General features: G+C 43.9%; 1 protein-coding gene across 1 annotated transcript in view; it reads right to left on the reverse strand.

Moving 5' to 3' along the window:
• KIAA1549 (KIAA1549 ortholog) overlaps window positions 1-22,550 on the reverse strand; it is a 146,061-nt gene that overhangs the window by 36,180 nt on the left and 87,331 nt on the right. The window contains exons 13-17 of the mRNA XM_077848504.1: window positions 15,374-15,570; window positions 13,584-13,699; window positions 7,888-8,093; window positions 6,046-6,269; window positions 4,990-5,143 (exon numbers count right to left, since the gene is read on the reverse strand). Coding sequence (XP_077704630.1) covers window positions 4,990-5,143; window positions 6,046-6,269; window positions 7,888-8,093; window positions 13,584-13,699; window positions 15,374-15,570 — 897 coding nt within the window. The remainder of the gene's footprint in view (window positions 1-4,989; window positions 5,144-6,045; window positions 6,270-7,887; window positions 8,094-13,583; window positions 13,700-15,373; window positions 15,571-22,550) is intronic.

The raw sequence follows: 22,550 nt of genomic DNA on the forward strand, positions 1-22,550 counted from the left end.
TTTAAATGACAGCTAAGGGGTCATGGTGGCAGGTGGAGATTAACCAGGATGAAAGAAAAAAAGTGAAAATATTCAACAATCATTTGTCCAGCAAAACTCAACCAATTATCTGAAATGCATTTCAATACCTGCAAGTATATATTTTTATTAAATTCCCCTAAGCAGCCAAAATATGTCTGAGTCTTATACACTAAAATATCAAGTCAATTTTCCATAGATACCAAAAACTAAAGCAGTCTATTGACTATAATAAGAAAAAGTCACCCTACACACCACTAGAAAAGTTCAAAGTCAACACCATATTGCACCTGTGTGTGCATAAACAACTTTAATACTTATTGTAACAACAACTTACAGTAGTAAATAGAGAATGTATATTCAGAAACCACATCTTTCAAATGGAGCTACCTCTGGGTAACATGAGTCATCAAGAAATCTTTAAATAATATTCTATACCTACTGCCAAAGAGGCAGGGATATAACTAATAATTAAGGTTTCTTACAATCTCATTTCGTGATACTGCTTTATGAGCAAAGTGCTGTCGTAATCTATATGCAGTCAACTCTAAGAGACAAAAGAGGAAACCAATGTAAGAAGAGGCCTTCCTGGGGTCAGCAGTGCTGGAAGCACATCATAGTACTTCTATGACACCCTGAAAAAGAAAAGGGCTCTGCACGAGGGGCTGGTGATCCCGTGCCCTTCGTGAGGAAGGGTAGGCACCTTTTTATCTAGAATGCTCTGCTCTCTGACTGGCCCACAGTTTAGCTCAGCGTCGGATCACTCTACTCAAGGAGCCAAAGAAGACATTTCTATCTGGATCGATGCTCGGATCAATGACTCTATTACAAAGAAAAATCTGTTCTACAGACACATCCTTACTCTCAGACAATTGTCTTAAACGCTTCCGCATGATTAGGTCCTGTAAAATGGATGATACATTATTCGTGCCAGAGTCAAACACTAAAGGGCAGCAGCTGTTCAACTCCAAACAGACATAAAACCATACTACGGACTGGCAAACCACACACACAGCCCACAGCCCTGTTTTGCTTGGCCTGTGTAGTCTAAAAAAAATAAAGAGGCAGTATTAAAAAAAAAAAAAAAAACCTGAAAATTTCCTATTAAAACTCAGATTTCTGGATTCTCTTGGCAGAATCTGAAGCTCTGGCATCACCAGGCCCTCTACAGAAATGACTATTGTTGAGCAGTGACTGCCCTCCTGAGATGAGGCAGGTGCTCTTCCCCTCCCAGCAGCGAGTGGGTGGTCTCCTGCTCACTGCGGTGTGTGGGACACCTTGGTCCCAGAAGGCTGTTTTTCTCTAAAACTGGGCTATCCCAGGAAAGGTTCTACTAAGTGACATCTGTCACCTAGGAATCCTAAGTAAGGATTCGGGGCCCCATCTATGATAGGGCCCTGGGAGAAATCAAGGTTCCTTTCCCTGAAAGGTGGATAAAAGGTCCGCATGCAGGCCCTTCTCCCAGTCTTCATTTTCCTGGAGAGCAGAGAAGGAAGACTGTGGCCAGCAGTGTGTCACGAACCTAATGGTTCACAGTGCAGCAAAGGAAAAGTGTGTAGTGAACACATCCCACTGGTAAGTGACAGGGTCTCTCCAAAGACAGAAGCGATGTTCCTGGTAGGTTCCAGTAAATGACTAGGTAGCTATTCTTCAAAACAACAAAAAAGAAAGCAAGAAAGCAACAGTCAGCCCAAAATGGAGTCACTGACCCCAGAGAACAAACCAAGACTTCCTTGCACTTCCAGCCTCTCACAGGAATGTGACCTTCCACTAGTCAATCTGGAGATTCCTGATCACTGCTATTGAGGTAATAATCTGCACAACAGACCCCCACCCTTTCCCCAAAGAAAGGTGACCTTGCCTAAAACAATCTATTCTTTGTTAGGACACTTCTTCTCCTACCCGCTTTGGTCTATAAAACCTTCCATTTTGTATCGCTCCTTGGATTGCTGGGTGGGATGCGGCCTGAATCATGAACTGCTGAATAAAGCCAATCAGATCTTCAAATTTACTCAGCTGAATTTTGTTTTAGAACACTGTATGGCAAGGAAGTGTGTGGCCACAAAAAAAAAAAAAAAAAAAAGCGAGCCTGAACTGAGATTCCAATGGTTCAACTTTTATAGCAAGAAATACGCTATGAAGCTGTGAAGGCAGGACTCATGAATCCTGCCAAGAAGGCAAAGAGCTACGGAGCCATGACGTCAGAACTTCCTGTTCTTTCTTCCTCTTACAGCCTCCTCATACGGCGGGCTCTGCTACCAACAACTTATAGGCCAAGAAGAGGTCTTGTTCGCATCTCTCTATCCCAACATCTGCACAGTGTTTCACACATAGATGGTACTTAATAAATGGATAATAGTGGTCTACAGAAGTTAAGATTTATCCAGGATCCCTACTGGAATTTGAATTCTGCGCTCTTGAATCTCTGTCTGATAATTTCATGATGAGTCAATTTGCTTCCTTTGTACAGATACGCACCCACCTATCATTCCTTAGAAATACAGAGGAAGGTTTTTTTTTTTTAACCTTCAATCATCAGAGAGGATGTATTCTGATGCCTATTTTTCAATCCTTTGTAGGTAATTATGAGAGCGATCAGATACACGGGTTGGCCCAGGACAAGCTCAGTTAATGCCTGCTATCCCAATATAATCATTAACAGAGTCTTCTATCATTCTCTCAGGTGTCAGGTTTGGATGATAAATTAGATCAGCGGTAGACAAACCTTTTCTGTAAAGGCCAAATGGCAAAAATCTTAGGCTCGCTGAGTCATGTAGAGTCTGTGGCTCTGTAAGGGAACTCTACCACTCAGCAAAAACAGCCAGAAAGAACACGCAGATGAATGGGTGTGACAGTGTTCCAATAAAACTTCACAAAAACTGGTAGCTGGCTGGATTTGGCCTGACAGCCATAGCATCCTAACACTGAAATTATCATGGTAATGCTAGTTGCCAAGAAATCCAGGAATATTTCTTTCACCCTAGGAAAACAGAGCTTACAATGAGAAGATACTTTGAGGGTAAAATGTACAATTTAAGAAAAAAACATGTAGGTGTCACATCATCTTCAAGATGAAATACTACCTAAGAAAAAGTGAGTTCCACAAAAAGGCATTATCTTTGAGCGCATGTGTTTCAGAATTTGTTCAGAAACTAAAAAGTCCATCTGAGAAAAATTTCATTTTAGGGAATCTCTGAAAAAGGAAGCCAGCTGACTGAGGTGGCGCGCTCCAGGGAAGGGTTTCTTTCCACCAGCTGAAGGAGGAACTTCTGCACTTGCTGCTAAGAGAAAAAGCAAAAAGTGAAAAGATGATCCAGGGCCCCCTGAAGGCAGCCAGATTTCAGATTACCAATGAAGACAAATGGAGAGTAAGGGGAAGACACAAGACCCAATGGCATCAGATAATGGAACTCACAGCTACTTAAAAAAAAAAAAAAAAAAAAGGGAGGGGATTGAAATACCACTTGTACAAATTTGCTTTAAGAGAATGAGCTCTGGCTGGCTAGGGAAGAGAGGGGGAAGGAGGAATGTCCCCTTCTTCTATTCATTGGTTTCACACATCAGGCCTGAAAGTCCCCTTGGGAGACAAAAGTCAAAGCTTCAAGTGACCAGTCTGGGGAACCAGGGGACTGTCCTCCCCAAATGAAGCGAAGCAACACAGTCGCCCAGACAACCACCTGCCCAAAACACAAGAGCAGTACAAGAGCACCATCTGCTGTAAGAACTGCCAGTGCGGGCTCCCCTATTTTAGAAATTCATTCACAGCCTTCCAAAAGGACCTGATTCATCCCATTCAGGAGCAAAGCAGCCTAATCTGTAGAACGTTGCAACCCTCTGGGACTGCACCAATCCTGACAAGCAGGCTTACCCAGTCTTTACAGATACTAGAAATACACAAGGCTGCCAAGGAAGTCTGGTTTTTTTTCCCAGATGATCATGATTCAGTGATAGTTAGCCCCAGTATCAGTGTGGTGTTTGACATATTTGTGTAATTAGGTTTCACAACTTTCAGGGTTAGTTATTTGTGTAATTAGCAGACAATGGCTGACTGCACAAGCACTATCCAAAGTGATCACGGACATCACAAACCCCTTCTCCAAGGATGTTGTTGGGTTTTTTTCTTTTCTCGCTAATTTCTCTCTAAACAAGGATGCCTCTGTAAGTGTGTCTCCGGAAGGAGGAAGGGGTTTTGTGCAACGAGCCGGGACTGCATCCTGCACAAGGCTACAGGTGTCCACTGTGTGTCCTGGCACTGCTGAAGTTAGCCACATCTGGCATTCCTGCTCTGTCTTGGGGTGTCCTCGTGTCTGTATTTCTCACAGACTCTTGGAGAGGCTAGCCCTTTCTTCCCTACTCAATGAGGTCTGTGTATGTGTGTGTTCATGCTATCAGTGTCTGCCTTTAACACTTTAAGCAATTCGGAGTGTGCCTCTTTCAGTTTGAAAACAAAAATATTTAATTCTGTATTTCTTAATTTCCATTAAGCTTTTTCTTCCATTAAAATTATATATATACACACATACACACACAAATCAAGTATCTTCTTAGCATTCCAGTAAATATCCTTCCTATTACCAAGAAACCCAAACAACTCTCTGACCAGGGGAAGATAAAAAACAAACAAACAAACAAACAAACAAACAAACAAAAACCCTTCTGTTTTCCAGTTAACTTCAAGGAATGCCCATTCCGAAACATAAGAAAACAGGGCCTGCATACAGAAAGGACGGAGACAAGAGTTGCATTTCCCAGGGGGCTCACTCAGCAGCCCACTGGTCTCTGTGACTCCCCTCTCCCCTCAAAGGGGCAGCCCACCAGCCTGCCACGTCCCATGCCTCACGGCCTAGCTGGCTCTGGAGCGCCAGTCATCTGGCAATGCCACCACACAGGGCTATAGCCACCACTGTCCATCCTCCTTTCCCTAAGAGTCACCCCACCCTGATTTCAGAAACAAGAGGCAGCATTACATACTGGGCAACCAATGTAGGCAGAGTTATGGACACCGGGGGGCCTTTTGTAAGTGCCATCACTGTCTGTGGTAATGAGTCTATCCTTCTCAGCATCTCCCGGGCAGCCGTTGACCTGGTGTTTCCGGCGTGGTTTGGGAGACCGTTTTATCCTGGAGCTTCCAGGGGAAAAAGAAAAGGTTATCTTCATAGGAAACAAATCTTCCAGTAACTTATTAACTAAACACTCAAGTATTTTCTGAGCATCTGGGATATGCTGGCCACTGTAGTAAAGACCTCACAGGATATAAACAATGTGTAAGACTCAGACTCTGCTATAAGGACGCCATAGTCTACTGAGCATGTTAAACTCATGGAACAATAGAGAATCATATGAGGTAACCTAGAACCATGATTTTCCCAGGCATTCAGAAAAGGGCAAGGTCATTGCAAGCTACTGATGTGGCTGGCTATACGGTGAATGAACTGGGTCTTGCAGAACAAGCAGGATCTGCAGAGGGGAGGGATGTGGGGAGAGGGTGTGAGGTGCAGACTCCACCATCCTGAGAAACAGGAAGCAGATGAATGTTTGGAGAGACGTTGTCTACACTGCTGGATGGCGAAAAAGCAGACAGAATGCAGAGCCTGGGTCCCCCACCCCCCCACCTGTTATAGGAACACGGGTTCCACATGGCAGGTAACCAAAGCCATTATAGGTGATGAACAGAGCAAGATATAAATGAGAACAATGATTAGAGAAAATGCATGTGCCTTGGGGGGTAGGGGTCTGGAAGACCAAGAGCCCAAGACTCTGAGGGCAGCTACGGGACAAGAAATGGACCTGGACCCAGAACTGACCTGGGTGCATGTGCAGAGGAGGTGAAGGTACTACTGGGAGAGAGGGAGGAGAGGACCACCTGAGAAAGGAAGGGTGACTGCCATTTCCAACTAGCTGACTTCAAGGAGGCAGAGAAAACCCAGGGACAGGGTTCTGAGGCCATTGGACAGGCAGGCCAGTGAAGGAGCAAAGCCACAGGGGCTCCACAGGCAAACCTCGGGGAGCCCTGCTGGGGATGCCCACCTCTTCCTAGGCTCTATGAACACCGAGGGCACACTGGCCGTGGGGTCCAGGATCTTGTCGATCTGCATCTGAGCCCTGCGATACACGCGGTGCCGCTCGCGCGTGTCACCCGAGGACAGGTCGTCCACCACTGGGAACTCGTAGTGCCCGCGGCGCTTGGCACGGAGACGGATCTTGTTCCGATGGTGCTCAATCTCGGACTTGTGCCGCAGCGCCGTCTGGATCTGTGTGGCCAGGGAAGAGAGGGGAGACACATGGCATGTTCCCGAAGGCTTCTGGCCCCCATGCAGAGATAGCATCTTGGGAAGGCCTTCCTGCGGGCGTTCTTTTCCCCCAGACCACCATCCCAGGCTCCTGAGGCACCAAAGGGTGTGACATTGCCAGCCACACCACACATGGGGGCCCCATCACCCCGGGGAGTTGGGTCCCGTAGCCTATGTTTGCATCAAATACCATATTTTAAAAAGAGAGTTAAAGAAAAACATGAAGATGTATGCTATCACAGGCCTGATGAGCACATTTTCTTCTTTCTGTCTGCCAGATGGAGAATCCACTTTGGGGTGCTTACTCATGGCAGGCACAGAGGCACAGGCCTCACGGGACTGATGGAGACAGGTCTAGGTTAGGACTGGGGCTGTGCAGGGCTGGGGCTCCCCAGCACTGGTGAACAGAGAGCACGCACACCATCCTAAACCCATAGCACACATTCTTAGCAAGAAGACAATGAGGTATGGAGAGGAAAAACCCTAAGAACTCTTGACAGGACTTCTGTAAGATGATGGACTTCAAGGATCACCTACAAAGTGGGCAGGGGGTTGCAACTGTACCAGTTTCTTACTACTTCACCCCAGCAGAACTCATAACACCAGCAGGTATTTCTTAGAGGCAGGAAATGGACAGGCATGAAGCTGCCTTATGCACAATCCTAAATGGCCTTCGCTCTACTCATCATCCAGCCCAGGTCAAATCTCTCAAGTTCAAGTTAATGGTGACCTGGCGTAGCCTTCTGGTTCCCAAAATCTTAGGGGGGAAGCAGATCTAACTCACTCTTCCAGGATTCACTGGAATAGGATTTTACTACATATTACTAGATCCTTAGGGCCAGAGTGGATCTATCAGGGATCACAAAGTCTACAGTGGTCCTAAGACCACACCAAGTTCAAAGGTTCATCAGGAAAACTCAAAGGACTCTGGAATTAGTCTCATCTATTACAGCCCAAGATGCAAATCAAAAGAAGCAACAGGAAATGGCACATGGGATAAAGTCTAGAGGAAAGCAGGTGCCAGCTTCTAGAAGACCTTTCCCAGGGGAGTCACACAGAACGTGCCTAATTCTTCCAGCAATGAATTGTGACAACGCATGTGACATGTTGTCCACCAGGGAAGCCCATTAGAGATGCAATGCCCAGGATTCATACTGGGGCTGGTCCAGCAGGCCCCCTCTGCCTAGCCTGTACCAAAATTCCAGAGTCCCAGAAGGAAAAGAGATGTTCAGATAAGTCATACTGTTTGCATCAACAGTCTAGGAACAATGGGAATGTTTCAGAAACGTAAGTTCCCAAACCCCAGCCAAGGGCCACAACAGGACTTCTGAAGGATAGCAGTCTTGGGTTTGCTACGTTAACTCCCTCTCCGTACATCTGCCAGTATGCCTGACAGCGTCCGTGAATAGTATCGAGCTAAACAAAAGCTACATTTAATATTTAAAATGAAGATACTTGTCAGCAGCTCCTACCTTTATTAACTTCCCGACACCAAAATTTCCATCTGTTTCTAAGCACTTATCAAAGCAGAATGTGACTTTTTAAAAAAATAAATGTACTTTTTAAAAAGAACAAATACCTCTTTGTTAATTTTGTTGGTTTCTGCCACCCGGTCGGCCAATACAGGGTGCTGAACCGGAGGTGCGGGGATGGGCTGCATGGCAATCAGTTGAATCTTATTGGGAACCCGCCGGCTGGCCTCCGAGGACCGGGAGAGCCTGTCCACATGCTCGAAGATGGAGGCTGACGAGTGCTGCTCATTGCTTGAACTGGGCAGCGGTGGCCCTGGAGAAGAAGGAAAAGCAAAAGCCTAAATAAATAAAGCCATCCTAAAGAAATAGCAAATAATTGGTCATTATACTACTTGGTGCCCAAACTTGCCCTATTTTGGTTAAAGGGGGTTAAAAGTCTTCAGGAAGGGAAAGGAAAGGGCAGGAGCCACTCAGTGTGTCACTACCCAACTTATACAACTTTGAGGGAAACACTGACAGCAGATCTGAATTTCTGTGCTCATTTAGAGAGAGAGACATTTAGTCACCAATATAATTATACTGGTGAAAAGGGAGAAGATGGAGGGGAGTGTGGACATGCAGGCATGTGCTGCTTTGCCCTGAACACATCTGACCTTTCGGTTCTGATGCAGAAAGAAAACTAAGCTGAAGAGCCACGAGAAGAAAAAGCTGCTGCCTGCGGGGCATTCGTTCCTACTTTAAAAAAAGAAGAGTAGTAAGTACCCTGAAAAATTATCAAAGGGGGAAACTGTAAGACATGTATATTTTACTGTAACTTGAACTTTTTAGAAAAGTAATCAGAACTTCAAAAAAGAAAAGAGACTGGATCTTGGTATAATGGGTGATGGTCTTCAATTTCTTGCATTTTTTCATGTGAGGATTTTCTCTAATGAGTATTACTTTTATAGTAGAAATAATCCCAGTAAGCTTTAGTTTTAAAAAGGCAAAATTAGGGGGTTCCTGGGTAGCTCAGTTGGTTGGACATCTGCCTTCAGCTTGGGTCATGATCCTGGGGTCCCGGGATCAAGCCTCATGTCGGACTCCCTGCTCAGTGGGTACATAGCCCTCTTGTCTCTGTTGCTCCCCCTGCTTATGTGCTCGCTCACCGTTGCACTCTCAAAAAATAAATAAAATCTCTGAAGGAAAAAGAAAGGCAAAGAGAAAGATGCAGAAGGGCTGAAGAGATGGAGAGAGCACAACAGAGCTACTTGGAAGTGCTCCCTCTGACAAGCCACAGTCGCCCTCTGAATGCTCTGGACACTGCTTTAAAATAAATGACCAAGAGGCCATGAGAAGGAGTGAGAGCATGTGGAATCTGTTTTTAAACAAAAGCGTGAAGTTGGAAAGCTTGAGCACAAGTCAAAATATAGAGGTTTCTCCTTGATGTAAAACAAGATAGAACTGAGCCAAACAGTAAGAAATAGTAGCGGCTATTTTCGTAAGGAATGCATGCACATTAGTGTATATAAGTCTTTGCACTTCCTCTCCACGTGAATTATATTCATTCATTACCCTATAAGATTTACCGAACTGTGAATGAAGGACGCTCCTCTTAGCAAGGAGGCATAGTTGTCTGGATTCAGGCTATTTGGGGCTTTCTTTCCTTGCCCTGGGCCCAGAGGGAGCCTACTTGTGCAACACAAGCACAGCCAGGCACCACCATTCATCCAGTGGCAGCTACTCAAATTGCAGGCACAATGCCTAAAAGGAGGTAATTAGCTTCACCAGATAGCCTAGCCTGGCTAACCCAAACTTACAGCAACAAATGTCACAAAGGGGGGTCCATTACGCTACTGACACTTAAAGGTGAGACAATTTTTTCCTCCAGGAGGGTGCATCTGATTTCCTCCAGGGCACACAGATGACAAAGAAAGAACATGCACCCCCCCCCCCCCCCACAGTGCTATCTGCCTGCCTGGGTACCTAGGAGCTGCAGGCCTGTGACCAGCTCCAGTCTGTGCCCCATTCCAGCCCCCAACTTGGTCATGGTTCGTCACTCTGTAATTCACCAAGTGCAATCACAGAAGCAGGAGAAGCCCAGGAAATCCTCAAGCTTTTTTTTTTTTTTTTTTTTAAAGATTTATTTATTTACTCATGAGAGACACACTCTGAGAGAGAGAGAGAAAGAGAGAGAGAGAGAGGCAAAAACACAGGCAGAGGGAGAAGCAGGCTCCTAACAGGGAGCCCGATGCGGGATTCGATCCCGAATCTCGGGATCATGACATGAGCTGAAGGCAGGCACCCAATGGCTGCGCCACCCAGGCATCCCAATCCTCAAGCTTCTACACTACTCAGAACCCAACCATTCTAATATACATAATTCTAAAATATATAGAGAGATACATATCTATATATCTCTATGTATAGATATCTGGGTTATTTTTATTGTTTGCTACATATTGCATAATTTTTTAAAATGACCTGGACAACAATAACCAGTGGAAAGTACAACTGTATACAGAGAGATTAATCTGTGTGCATCTTCCTTGAGGTCAATTAGAGACTCTGGATTAAAACCCATTTCTATTCCAATATTACAAAACAAAACAAAAAAATTGTCATGATAGAGTATAGGATAACATCAACAATGCAAAATGGCAGAGGGTAGGAAAATATGCACTGTTAAAATGCTGAAGCAACAGAATACTCTTAAATACTAATTTCATTATCCATAAGTGAATATAGTCCAAGTGCATTATCACTAAGGCCCGTGGCCCCCGTTTATATCCTGTGAGGCAAGGATCCCATTTCTCTTTCTGTCTTCATCCTGTTCTGGCACCTCCCCCAACATAGGCTCTGAGCAAACATTTGCTGAAGACAGGACTAAATGACCTGGACTAAGTTTATAAAATGTTACCTCAAAAAGCCTCTGGGAATCTGCCATAATGCAAAGAATTCTCATTTATAACCTCAATCATTTCATGAGTACTCCACGATTATACCTGAAAAACTTAGATGTTACAGGTAGTCAAAACAGCTGCCCTGCAATCTCACTAAAACTATCAATTTGCTTTGAAAACTCCTTTTTTAAAAAGATTTTTAACTTATTTTTTCAAGAGCAAGCAAGTGAGAGAGAGCATGAGTTGGGAAGGAGCAGAGAGAGAAGTAGACTCCTTGCTCAAGCAGGGAGCCCAAAGTGGGCCTCAATACCAGGACTCCGGGATCATGACCTGAGCCGAAGGCAGATGCTTAACCAACTGAGCCACCCAGGTGCTCCTGGGTGTTTTTATTTTTAAGATTTATTGATTTATTTGAAAGAGAGAGCAAATGGAAAGAGGCAGAGGAAAAGAATCTTCAAGCAGATTCCCTACTAAGCATGGAGCCTGCTGCGATGCTCAATCCCAGGACTCTGAGATCACCACCTGAGCCAAAATCAAGAGTTGGATGCTTAGCTGACTAAGCCACCCAGGCACCCCCACTTTGCAAACTCTTTAGCACTTGCCAAAGTAGATGTCAGCTTAGTTCCAACTGAGACCTCTATAATTCCATTCTAGAATTCGGAATTTGTGGAACTCTCATTAATGATGTTCCAACTACTCAAAAATCACACCCTTGCACACACGTTTCGTAGCCCTTACCTACTGGGTGGATTCCTGATGACAGAGGAGGGGGAATGGAAATTACGCAAGGACACCACAGACAGTAACAGCCTGAGTGCCACTGCCTTTACTTGAGGAAGGTACATCATTGCCCTATCTCATCTCGCTCTTCACAACTCTACATGGGAGCCCATGGTAGCAATATGACTTATTCTCAAACCTCGATAACCAAACACAGTGACAATCTGAGTTGATAACCTCGTAATGGTCCGTGGATAGTCATATATGCGACATGGTTTAGCCACCTTCCAAGAATAAAGCACAACTTCTAATAGACCAAAACCAAAACAATACTCTTTCATTAGCTATCACTGCAATGTGGGTCCTGAATATGTCAGATGACTTGTGACATCCACGGAGCGCCTCGCCAAGGAGTTGGAAGGGACCCAGTGGCTATGCCACCTGCTGTGTGAGAGAGAACACTGGTCCCAAGGCAACATGGAGGATGGGACCAAATGGTTCTCAAGCAACTATGACTTGCCACAAAAGAAGGATTTTTACATGATTTACAAAATAATTCAAAAGCTATGATTAAAAATGCAATCTTTTCTATAGGGTATTCAACTAAGTTCTATGCAAGCTAAAATGCCTTCATGGCAGCCTTCAAGAAACAAATAAAATCTTCTAAGTGAATTGATATGTAGAGTGAGAAAATCCTCTTCCTAAAACATGAAAATAACATAGAGATTATGGTGTCTCTCCAAATCATAATAGCAGCAGTTAAGCTTCTAGAACTCACAAGAACATCTGGTGCATTTGCCTCCTTCCACAGGCAACTCAGCCCCACACCTGACATGCTTTACTACCTGGATTCTGAATATATGTTGATAGTGATTTTTTATTTTTGTTAGCCATGCAGAATATACTAATACTGTCAGGGGTTAAATGTAGGAACTAAAAGAAAGATTTTCTCAGATAAGCAATAAACAGAAACTGAGAAACTCCAGAGCTGATCCTTCCCCCCCGCCCCTCAAATATTTCCTTGCTGGGATCAAAATTAGATTTTAGTCCAGTCTATCTGAAACAGAACACCTGTTACCATGGTGCTAAATAACTTCTAAGATTCTGTGAAACTGGATCCAAAGAAAAAACTCTTCCCTTATTCTAAAGGGATTTTCTTTAACATCAAAAAAGAGCTGGAAGGAATTTCAAAAATGAGCTAGTTTAGTCCCACAGAAGCCCCAAAGGCTAAGGGACTTGCAAGGTCATAAGCATGACAGTGATAGATCAGGCCCTCTGGCTTCCAGCTAGATTCCGTTCGTTTATAGAATATAAACGTTCATTCTGTACTGCATTTCAAACAAAGAAATTTGTGATGACAAATGTTTAAGTATAAAAATTACTATTAAAAATAATATCCTGAGGCATCCCCACTTTTCTTTGCATTACCGAAACACTCCTGAAATATAAATAAAACGCCAGCAAATACAAGAGCTGTAGTTGCACATTTATTTAACAGAACCTATTAAACTAAATCCAAACTACCTTGCCATCACACCAAAAAATGCCTCTAAGTCTAGTTAGACCTATGGGCTTAGTTTTATCAGAGAGCATGAGGTTGTGCTCGCTTCAGCAACACATATAGAGAGCATGAGCTCCATGGTAAAGCCCTTTGGGATGGACATGAAGTTTGTTTCAGACCTGGCCTTGAAAGCCACTGACTACAGATACAAGTATGCTACATGATTCAATCACACTGAAGTACCTGCGGGAACAGTGATATAGGAAAAGGACCAAACACAATGTATTTGCTCACCCATGATAAACGACTTTCTGTCAGTGACAGCTGAGAAAAATCTAGAACTGGATCCTCAGAAGGTCACTAAGTTCCAGAGGCAGTTCTTGAGACTCTGGTTTTACTTTGATTCCTCCTTCTTCAGGGAGGAAAACCATTAGGACTCTAAACTAGAATGGAATGTCGCTATTAACCTCAAAACATATTTGAATGAATCCCTAACTCCTAGCATAATCTCCTGCCTCAACACAGACACCAGTACAACATATTAGATGGTGACAGTCGATGCTGAGAAATTCACCATATGGATGATGAATATTCCACTGCAGATTTTTTTTAATGTTTAACATTTGAAGTAGCATAAAGTCTTATCCTATTGGAATCTCATAATTAACTATGTTTAACGTGGAGAATGAGAAGAGTCACAGACCGCTCTGTGGGGCTCTGTGGGATGGGCCATCGTTCACCGTTCCTGGCGTCTTGTCTCCTGCATCCCTCTCACTGGACTCCTCACTTACAGTAGAGTCAGCATCCGAGGGAGAAACTCTGCAGTCACAAAACAAATGCAAACATTAGGAAAAAGAAAGAAAGGACCTGGTCTCGGTGGGGGCAGGGTAGGGGGGAGAGGTCACATTAATTTCAATGTAGAAGTCAGGCTTCCAGGTTAAACAGACAGAAATGAGACAGTCTACAAAATCATCTTCAAGGAACACATTGACAGCACATGGTCCCCTCTAGGAGACAGTATAACATGGCTTATATGGCTTAATAGGCTGCATTCCAACAAATGCTAGGAAGCTAAGTGCCCTTCTGGAGGACGGTCCCTGGAGGATGGTTACCAGGGCCCTGGATTCCAGTCTGGGTCTGGCAGAGGCTATATCAGAAGATGTGGAGTTCAGGCCTGGTTCCAGGTCAACTGGGACTGCAGAATTCCTAGGAACCCAGGGTGGTCCTACAGTCACCCCACAGAATCCCACAGCTCTGGGAGACACCTATACTTACAACACAAAAGCAACAATCACCCCTGAGCTTTGAGTCTATATATAAAAAACCAGGTGACATAGCACCAGGCCGCACTAGGCTAATGAGAATCATTAACAGGTTAGCACCCCTTCTCTTTGTGCTCCTGAGGGATGCTACAGTCCTACATTAACAATGCAGACTATTGAAATGTTATGTCTAAATGTTGAGGATGAGATAACCAAGGGAGAGGGAAAAAAAAAAAAAAAACTTGGCAAAATTATACTAACATATTCAAGTCTTTAATGATTTGATTTATTCTTAGCCTGAAGATGATTAAGCAAATAACATCTCTCTACATAATTCATTTTCTTTTGTAAAGATCATGGTGTAACATCCATTCAATTGTTAAAACTAGGCCAGAACCCCCGGGGTAGGTTTTCTGGTAAGTCAGAAATTGTGACAGCATTTCAAATGTTGGTATGATCACACATTTCTTCTCTCTTCGCAGGGAATCAAGATTTGGAGTTCAAAGCTCAAAGGAAGGCTGATAATTTGAGGCTTCCATACCCTCGTGTGATTGTGCTGAGATCTAAAGTCACCTGCATAAAGCCTGATTCTGAACTTTGACCAAGCTACAGCCCTTCTCCCAGGATCAGAGGGTGATGGGGACTTCCAGGTGGGTGTTAATACACAGTCCTTCGTGCACTTTTCTTTGATAGGAGGAATGGAAATACATTGGGAATGGGGAGCTGGGCAGGGAGGAGTGGGGCTGAGTCCAAGGAAACATGCTAACGAGGGTGACAACACAGACAGCCAGAGGAAAAGCAAGCAAAGAAAAAAGGATGTGATGAAAGTCACCTGCAGACAAAGCAACGAAGTCATAGCCAGACGCTAGCATAACAGCAAGGGCAAAGCCACTATACTGACTGAGCGTGTATTATGTGTCATGCACTCTCTATACATTACTTCTGGTATCATCTCCAGAGGGCCCAGAATGATCACCCCAGAATACACACTCGAGCTAGGCAATATAATAATTGTCAGGGGGAACCACCAAAGCATCTGGCCTCCTCTGGTAGTCCACTGGAGCGGACTGGGAGCCCTTGGGTTTGTTGACTTTGGACAAGCAGTTGCCAGTCTCCTGGGCTGTAGACCCAGGGAATACTCACCATCAGTTCTTCTGATACTGGAAACTGACAAACTGAAAAGGGAAACATGCTCTGTGATAGAGAACAATACAGAAAGACCGATAAGAACCTTCCTCTGTGACGGACATTCTTAGAAGGGATCTTTGCCTTCGGGCTCGGCACATCTCCATTTTCAGAAGGTGTGGTGTGGTCCTTCACAGGTCCCGGCAGTGGCGCTGGCTCATGAATAATCAATATGTCGTCTTTATTGTGCTGACCCAGATGCTGCTTAGCAAAATCAAAGCCCTTCACGCTAGGGATCTGCAACTAAAACACACACACACACACATACAAGTGAGACAGACCATCTGAAATCTGAGGACTGTAAAAAGGGATCATGAGAGCTGGCAAGATCACTGAGTGCCAACTTCGGACCCGAGATCGTGTTTGCCATCTCACCATTCTAATTCAACAAGCATCTCTAAAATGTCAACTGTGTGCACAGCACCATTTATACCTAGAGTTTGCAGAAAAGACAGATACTTTTGAAAGATTAAAGAAGAGTACAGGATCAAATGGCTAGACCATAATATAAAAGACATCACAAGACGATACCTGACTCACCATCACAGTAGCATGATCATGACTATGCAGTTCCAGAGGGATCGGCACGAGCGAGACACTCTTTACAGAGAAATGGAGACTTGAGCCAGGACTCACAAGGCAGACAGAACTGGGAAATGAAAAGGGGCAGCTACACAGAGAATGTTCTAGATCATGTCAGGCACCAGGAAACACTTGAGGGCTGGGAAGAGATCACATCAGGCACCCTAGAAGGGTCAGAATGTGGGGAGGGAGAGAAGGCTGGCTAACAACAAATGTCAGTTTCTGGAGCAGGAAACCACCAAGTATTTCTGAAGAGGCAGATTTCTAAAATCCAAGAAGACAGGACACAAAGAGATGTAAAAGGGCCAACAATACCCATGCAAGCAATAATGAAAGCCTGAGCCCCAAATCCTAGCAATGAAAATGGGAAGGAATGAATAGTTCTAGAGACCGGGCTGAAGGATCTGGAAGCCAAAAATAGACACAAGAGGCAAAGGAGGGAAAGCAGCCAGTGATGACTTGAATGACTTATACAGGCAGGCATCCTGAACAGTGGAAGGGACATTCATCACGAAAGAATGGTAACCTGAGGAGATAAAAAGACAGGTTTCACTTTAGACATGCTGAGTTTGAGATGGCAGGAAAAGCTCCAAAGGAGAGTAGCCCCGTGTTGCTGGATATGGAGGACAATGGCGTGGGGGAAATTCCAGGCTGGAGACAGGACTTTGAGAGAATCTATATAGAAGATGACAGGTAGGGGACCTGAGATTTTTTTTTTTCTCCTGACATTTTTCAAGATGAAAACAGAGTCTGTGGATAAAATGTTGGGGAACATCTAATAGTTTGGGGCTCAAAGGAGAAAAAGGAGGAAAAGCAAAAAATAGGTGACTTCAAAGAAAAGAATTTGCCAAGTTCAATGTAATAGAAGGCAAGGGGATAGAAAATTTCCAGGAAGGAGGGACCAATGGAAGTAACAGGGATGCAAAGAGGAAGCAGAAAGGGGTCTTTGAAAAAGTCCACCTCTCACGCTGGTGGACACAGAAGTCTTACCTGAGCACCTGGTAGCAACACCAAACCCTCAACCAAGACCCCCTGAACCTGCCACCAGAGTCCAGACCTCAGCTTCCAGGCCCATGTAACACAGAAGTATACAGAACTGTGGGCAATAAAGGTGAGGCACCCTTTGTGGTGTGACACTAAAAAAGTGTTGGGGTGGGTGGGGGGATATCATGTGTCATTAATTTGAGCTTGAAGAGTATAGGAAACTAAACTGCATTTCAATAATTGTCCCAAGGGACAATTTGGCAGGAAGGCCAAATGCACAACCAAAGAAAGCCCCTAGGCCATATTCCACCCCTAAAGAAAGTCCATCAGTCAAAGACAAAGGCCAAACCAATGTAAGGAGTTATTTTAGACAATGTGCTATACAGAAGCAAAAGGTTTTGTCATATGTATGTTAATTTTATGCCAAATGAGTGACAACACCAATAACCTACATTTGTGATCTCGAAGGTCTTTTTAGCACTGCAAGTCTAAAAGTCAGTGAAAAGCAAAGTAGTCAGCAGTAATGACTTATGCCAGCAGAGGGGGACAAAACTTACTATAAATGTAGTTTAGAAAGGCGTTGCTTGGAAACAAAAGGCAAAGCCCCGGTGTGGCTGTATTTTCTAAATTAATGATGTCATGTGACAAGAGCAGGCTACCCCACCTCAGGGGGCCTTTGTGATTTGCACACAGTCCTTGGCTCAGGAACACTGTTTCACATATACAAACCCAAACCTGTCCCTCTCAGGATCCCCACTCCCTTCCAACCACTCAGGATAAGCTTATCTCATCCACAAGACTGTGATCTTCAGTGGGACTCCCCGAATCCCTGGGGGTATATGTTTTCCTAGGGGTATGCAGCTATTTTAAGACCATCACAGTCCAGATGGACAAGCTCTGCATGTGCTCTTCACTAACCAGTGATTTTCCTGAGTGTGTGCCTGTGGTCTGGGCATTGCGCTGATTCCCCTCCTGCTCGTCATAGCCTTCTCCTACTTTACAGAAGAGAGGCGCACCTCTCACCCCAGCTGTACTTCATGGTAGTTCCATAAACAAGCTGCCTCTAAATGAAAGAATCACAGACATAATCAATAGTCACTGAGTCAACATCATTAACACCATTTAATAAATCTTGGTAAAATCTTTTTTAGTGTATCTCTCAGCAAGAAACTAAAATGCCTCCAATGACCAAGGATACAATCACTTTTGCAAGGTAGGTGGTCTGCTTTACCCAAATTGAAAGAGGAGCCACAGACTGCCTCCTCCAAGTAGAGATCTCCAAGTGATTAAGGGAAAAATACAAACAGCACCACTTCTGTGGTGCCTTCCGTGTACCCCAAGTCTAGGAGTTAATACTACTGGTCTACCCTGACAAACTCTCAGAGTTCGTGCAAGAAACAAGCATCTGAATATGTTAAAATGCTTCATTATTGTTGCTGTTATTGATGAAATATCAAACAGTTAATATAAATAGCTAAGCGTTCTCAGGCATCAGATAAAACCCATGAAGTTAGATATAAAACTTCATAATTTAGCAACAGGGTGTGACACATGGTCGACCATCTGTAAATATTTGATGACTAAATGAATTTTAAAAAGTCAGTTGAAGCTCCAAACTTATTGGATCTTTTGGGGAGCCAAGACAATGGCTATATGTCATCAATAAAATATATGTCCATCAAAGCCCTGTTGGCTTACTGTTGATTCCCACTAACATTTTTGAATATATCCATTAGATCCTTGCACTTCTCACCGGCAGTGTGAGTCACCACCTTTTACAATAGAATTTTGGCAACTACTCTGTGCTTCTGCACAAAACAAAAGCTATCTTAGAACACATAGAAGGAAGAAATTAGAGGAAACCTTGCCCACTTATGGAATTAGCTCCTTTTGTTTCATCCTTACTTTCCAGAATGCTTTTTCTTTCCATTTCTTAAAAAAAAAAAAATCTAGAGTTAAGTCTGGATGTATTGTATCTCTGGCTTCCACATGCAGAACAAGTTTCAATCAGTAATTTATAAAAGAAGAGCCACGATTAATTACTGCCTTCAATATTTCCATTAGGACTCGTTATTTCTGAGGAAAGACGGCTCTTTTGTTCCTTCTCTCTTTAATATGTCACAGAGGGGACAGGCCTCATTGTCCGTGCCCCGCTGGAATACATCACCGACAAGTCAGAGTGGGCTGGTAAAGCAGGTCAGCCAAAGAACAGGAGAGATGCCTGATGAATTTTAAAACATGTGAGCCATAAATATAATAAAACCTGGGTGGAATAAGATAAGAGTGAATCTCTAGCACTCCAGTTAGCCTGAACTCCTGAGAAGGAGCAGTTAAGGTGACAATAGAAATCACAGAGCAAACCCCAAATGTGCCCAAAATGAAAATTTGCAATCTCGAAGACCGTAGCATTGTCTACCCATTTCTTATTTGGTGGATGTGATCTGTGAAAAGCCCCCACAGTTGCCGTGCTGCTTCCATTCAGAAGGTGAAGAGAAGGCAAAGTTACTGCCGTGTGTGTCTACTGCAGCCCCAGGGCCTCTGGTCACCCTGTGGTCTAGGAGTTAGAGGAGCAGAACTCCCAAGATTCTCCCGCCCGCAGGCCACAGCAAGTCACAGCCAAGTGACCACGGGGGTCCTGAACTCTCCACATAGTAGACACCACAGGGTCCTTGCAGAGAATCAAAGAGCAACCACAGGAGATGAGATGAACTGGGCTGATGGGAGAAAAGACCACGGAGCCTCTCCCTTCGATCAGCTGTCCACACAGCCTTCCAAAGAGGCCATTTGAGGGCAGCCCGGGTGGCTCAGCGGTTTAGCGCTGCCTTCAGCCCAGATCCTGATCCTGGAGACCCGGGATCGAGTCCCATGTCGGGCTCCCTGCATGGAGCCCTCTGCCTGTGTCTCTGCCTCTCTCTCTCTGTCTCTCATGAATAAATAAATAAAATCTTTAAAAACCAAAAAACAAACTGGTTGTTTGAGACCTAAATACATTCAAGCTGCTCTCCCTGCTGAAAATCCTTCTGTGGCTGCTCCCCACTACCAACAGCACCACTGCTGACCCCTGATATGTCCTACAACCCCTCCCAACCTGGCTCTCGCCTACTGTCAACTCAGCTTTTGCCGCGCCCTTCCAGACAACCTTTCCTCCATCATTCCTGATATATAGGCCATTCCCTTGACCTGTGCCCACTGTAATTACCTGGCTTCATCTCCTCAACCTCTGAGCTTCAACCCCAACATCGCCTCTTTCCAGAAGACAGAGGCAGTCCACCACCTAGAAGGCTGCCCCTCCTCTCTGCTTCCAAGACAATCTACACAGACTTATGCTGCTATGTGTCAGCATCTGGGTCACTTGTCCTTCTCCCCTACTGAAGTGCTCAAAGCAGGGATTGCATGTTATCTGGGCTTGTAACCCAGCCTGGCCCTGCTTGGCTCAGAGCAATTGTTTGGTGATACAGTGACTAAGGCAGCTCTTTCTGGCTGCCCACTGGTCAGGAACCACGGTCCCACACCAATAACAGAGAGTGGACTGTCCCCATCGGAAGGAACAAGTTTTCATGGGACCAGCAGCATCTAGCCAATGCCATTCATATCTTTAAACAGAACCTCAACAGGGCAAGGTGGGTCCAAGCCACAGTTTTTCTGATACCAGTCAGCAGTGATTATTTTGGGCCACAAGCTAAAGGGACTACAGATAAAAGAAAGATAAAGGTTAGAATTGTTTTTTTAATTACTGGAAATAAAAAAGGACCCTGTCTCAAAATGTGACAGAATGGCTTCTACCTCTTGTATGTCAAACCTAATCCACTCCCAGAGAATCTGAAGAGATTTCCTGCTCATTACAAGGGGTCAGGAGGTGTGGATTTTTGGTCGGCACAATTATTGTTTGTAGCTCTGCGATTTGCTCAAGGATCGGGGAAGAGTAGTAGTGTGGCAGCATCAGGGGGCAGGGTAAGCAGGACACACAGAGAAAAAACATAGAGCCACACAAGGACAAAGAACTCTTGCAGTCCCAGGGGAAACTAATTATCTTTTCAGCTTGTCCCAAGGGACGGGCTAGAGGCCCTTCCCTACTGCCAGGTATGTCTTAGAAGACACACTTGTAAAGTAGATATGTGTTTCTAAACTAAACAGAGATCATCCTTTTCCTGTTATAAACATCTGGGTTCCCATGCAGGCAAAACAAAGACCACACTTCTGAAATGTCACAGAGTCTGCTCCCCCAGCCCTGACCCGCCTCAGAAGATGCTGACTCCCTCAGGGACTCCTCCACACAGAAGACCTTCCCACAAACATGTTGTAAAGATGTATGTACAAATCCTACAGCACATGCAAAGCAAGAGCAAACCCCAAGGGCTGGAGGTTCATATGAAACTCTGTCTGATTTACAACAACATCTGGGGCACAAAGATATTTCAGAAGTAAAAGTGGGAAAAGGAGAAAACTTGGGGGAATATCCTGTTTTGAACTCAAGGGATGCTACCCTCTGACAGCTGAATGAAGTAACAGATGATGGATGGGCTTCACAAGGATGGTTTATGTTAGGGAACCTGGAATATGAAAGACCTGAATATATAACCATCTACATTGGATCAATCTCGCTGTAACAATACTCTTTCACCAGAACAAAAACATTTCCAAACTTATTGTTGATTTTACTACAATGAAATTCACAGTATAAATGATTTAGTACCTTAAGCACTTTTTCCAGGCGTTTCCATGGCATTATCTACTCTAACAACAAAACAGTCTTAGCACCACGTAAATAATAAATGAAGATAGGTCATAAATATAATTTTAATGTGTAACATGCTTCCATTACACTTGATAACCATAAGCTTGCAGTTTAGTCACGATTTTGCATTTTTAGTTAATTCATAAGAAAAAGAATACTCTTCATCTACTTTTCCAAAAGTGCAATAAATTAAGAATACCTATTTTTTCATCTAGTAGGTGTATGTTTGTAATGGGCAGATTTTTTAGACCCAGGCAAAATAAATTTAAAAGATTAACAGGTAGCCCTTTGTTTCTTATTCATCTGTTTCTTGCTTGCTTTTTCTTATCAAATTTTTAGAGTCAAGTGAGTCCTCTGTGTGAGACCCATGGAGGGTACACATTCACACAGTTGACGAACTACCACTTTCCACTCCTTTGTTAATGGCTAATCTGCATGATGTGCTAGATGTGTGGCAATACTGAGTTTTTCACTGGTACTTGGCATGTTTCTGCTCACATCAGATCAACCAAAACTAAGCACTCACTTACCAAGAATCAATGCCTTTGCTCTGAAACTGGTATGTGACAATTAAATATTGCAGAAATCATTGAAACATAAAAGGGAGAATTGCTATTATAAAACCTAAATCGAATGTTTTGGTATGACATGAAAAAGATGTTTTTAAAAAACTGCTGTCAAATTAGGTGTAGGTGAGTTAGGTCTAAAAGATTACAGAGCTGGGGTGGGTACTGGAAAAAATCTGAAGAATTTTATACTCAGGTTGCTTGCTCTTCTCTAAAGAAACCCAAACTGGAAACTGCAGCTGATGCATTATAGGTGTTGTTTCTTTTTTAATTCTTTTAACTTTAGTTTTTATTTTCGAGAAGGAGAGAGAGTTACAAGCAGGCTCGGGGCTCAGTACAGAGCCCAATGTGGAAAC

The sequence above is a fragment of the Canis aureus genome, chromosome 15 (genome assembly GCF_053574225.1).
Source record: "Canis aureus isolate CA01 chromosome 15, VMU_Caureus_v.1.0, whole genome shotgun sequence".
Classification (NCBI taxonomy): domain Eukaryota; kingdom Metazoa; phylum Chordata; class Mammalia; order Carnivora; family Canidae; genus Canis; species Canis aureus.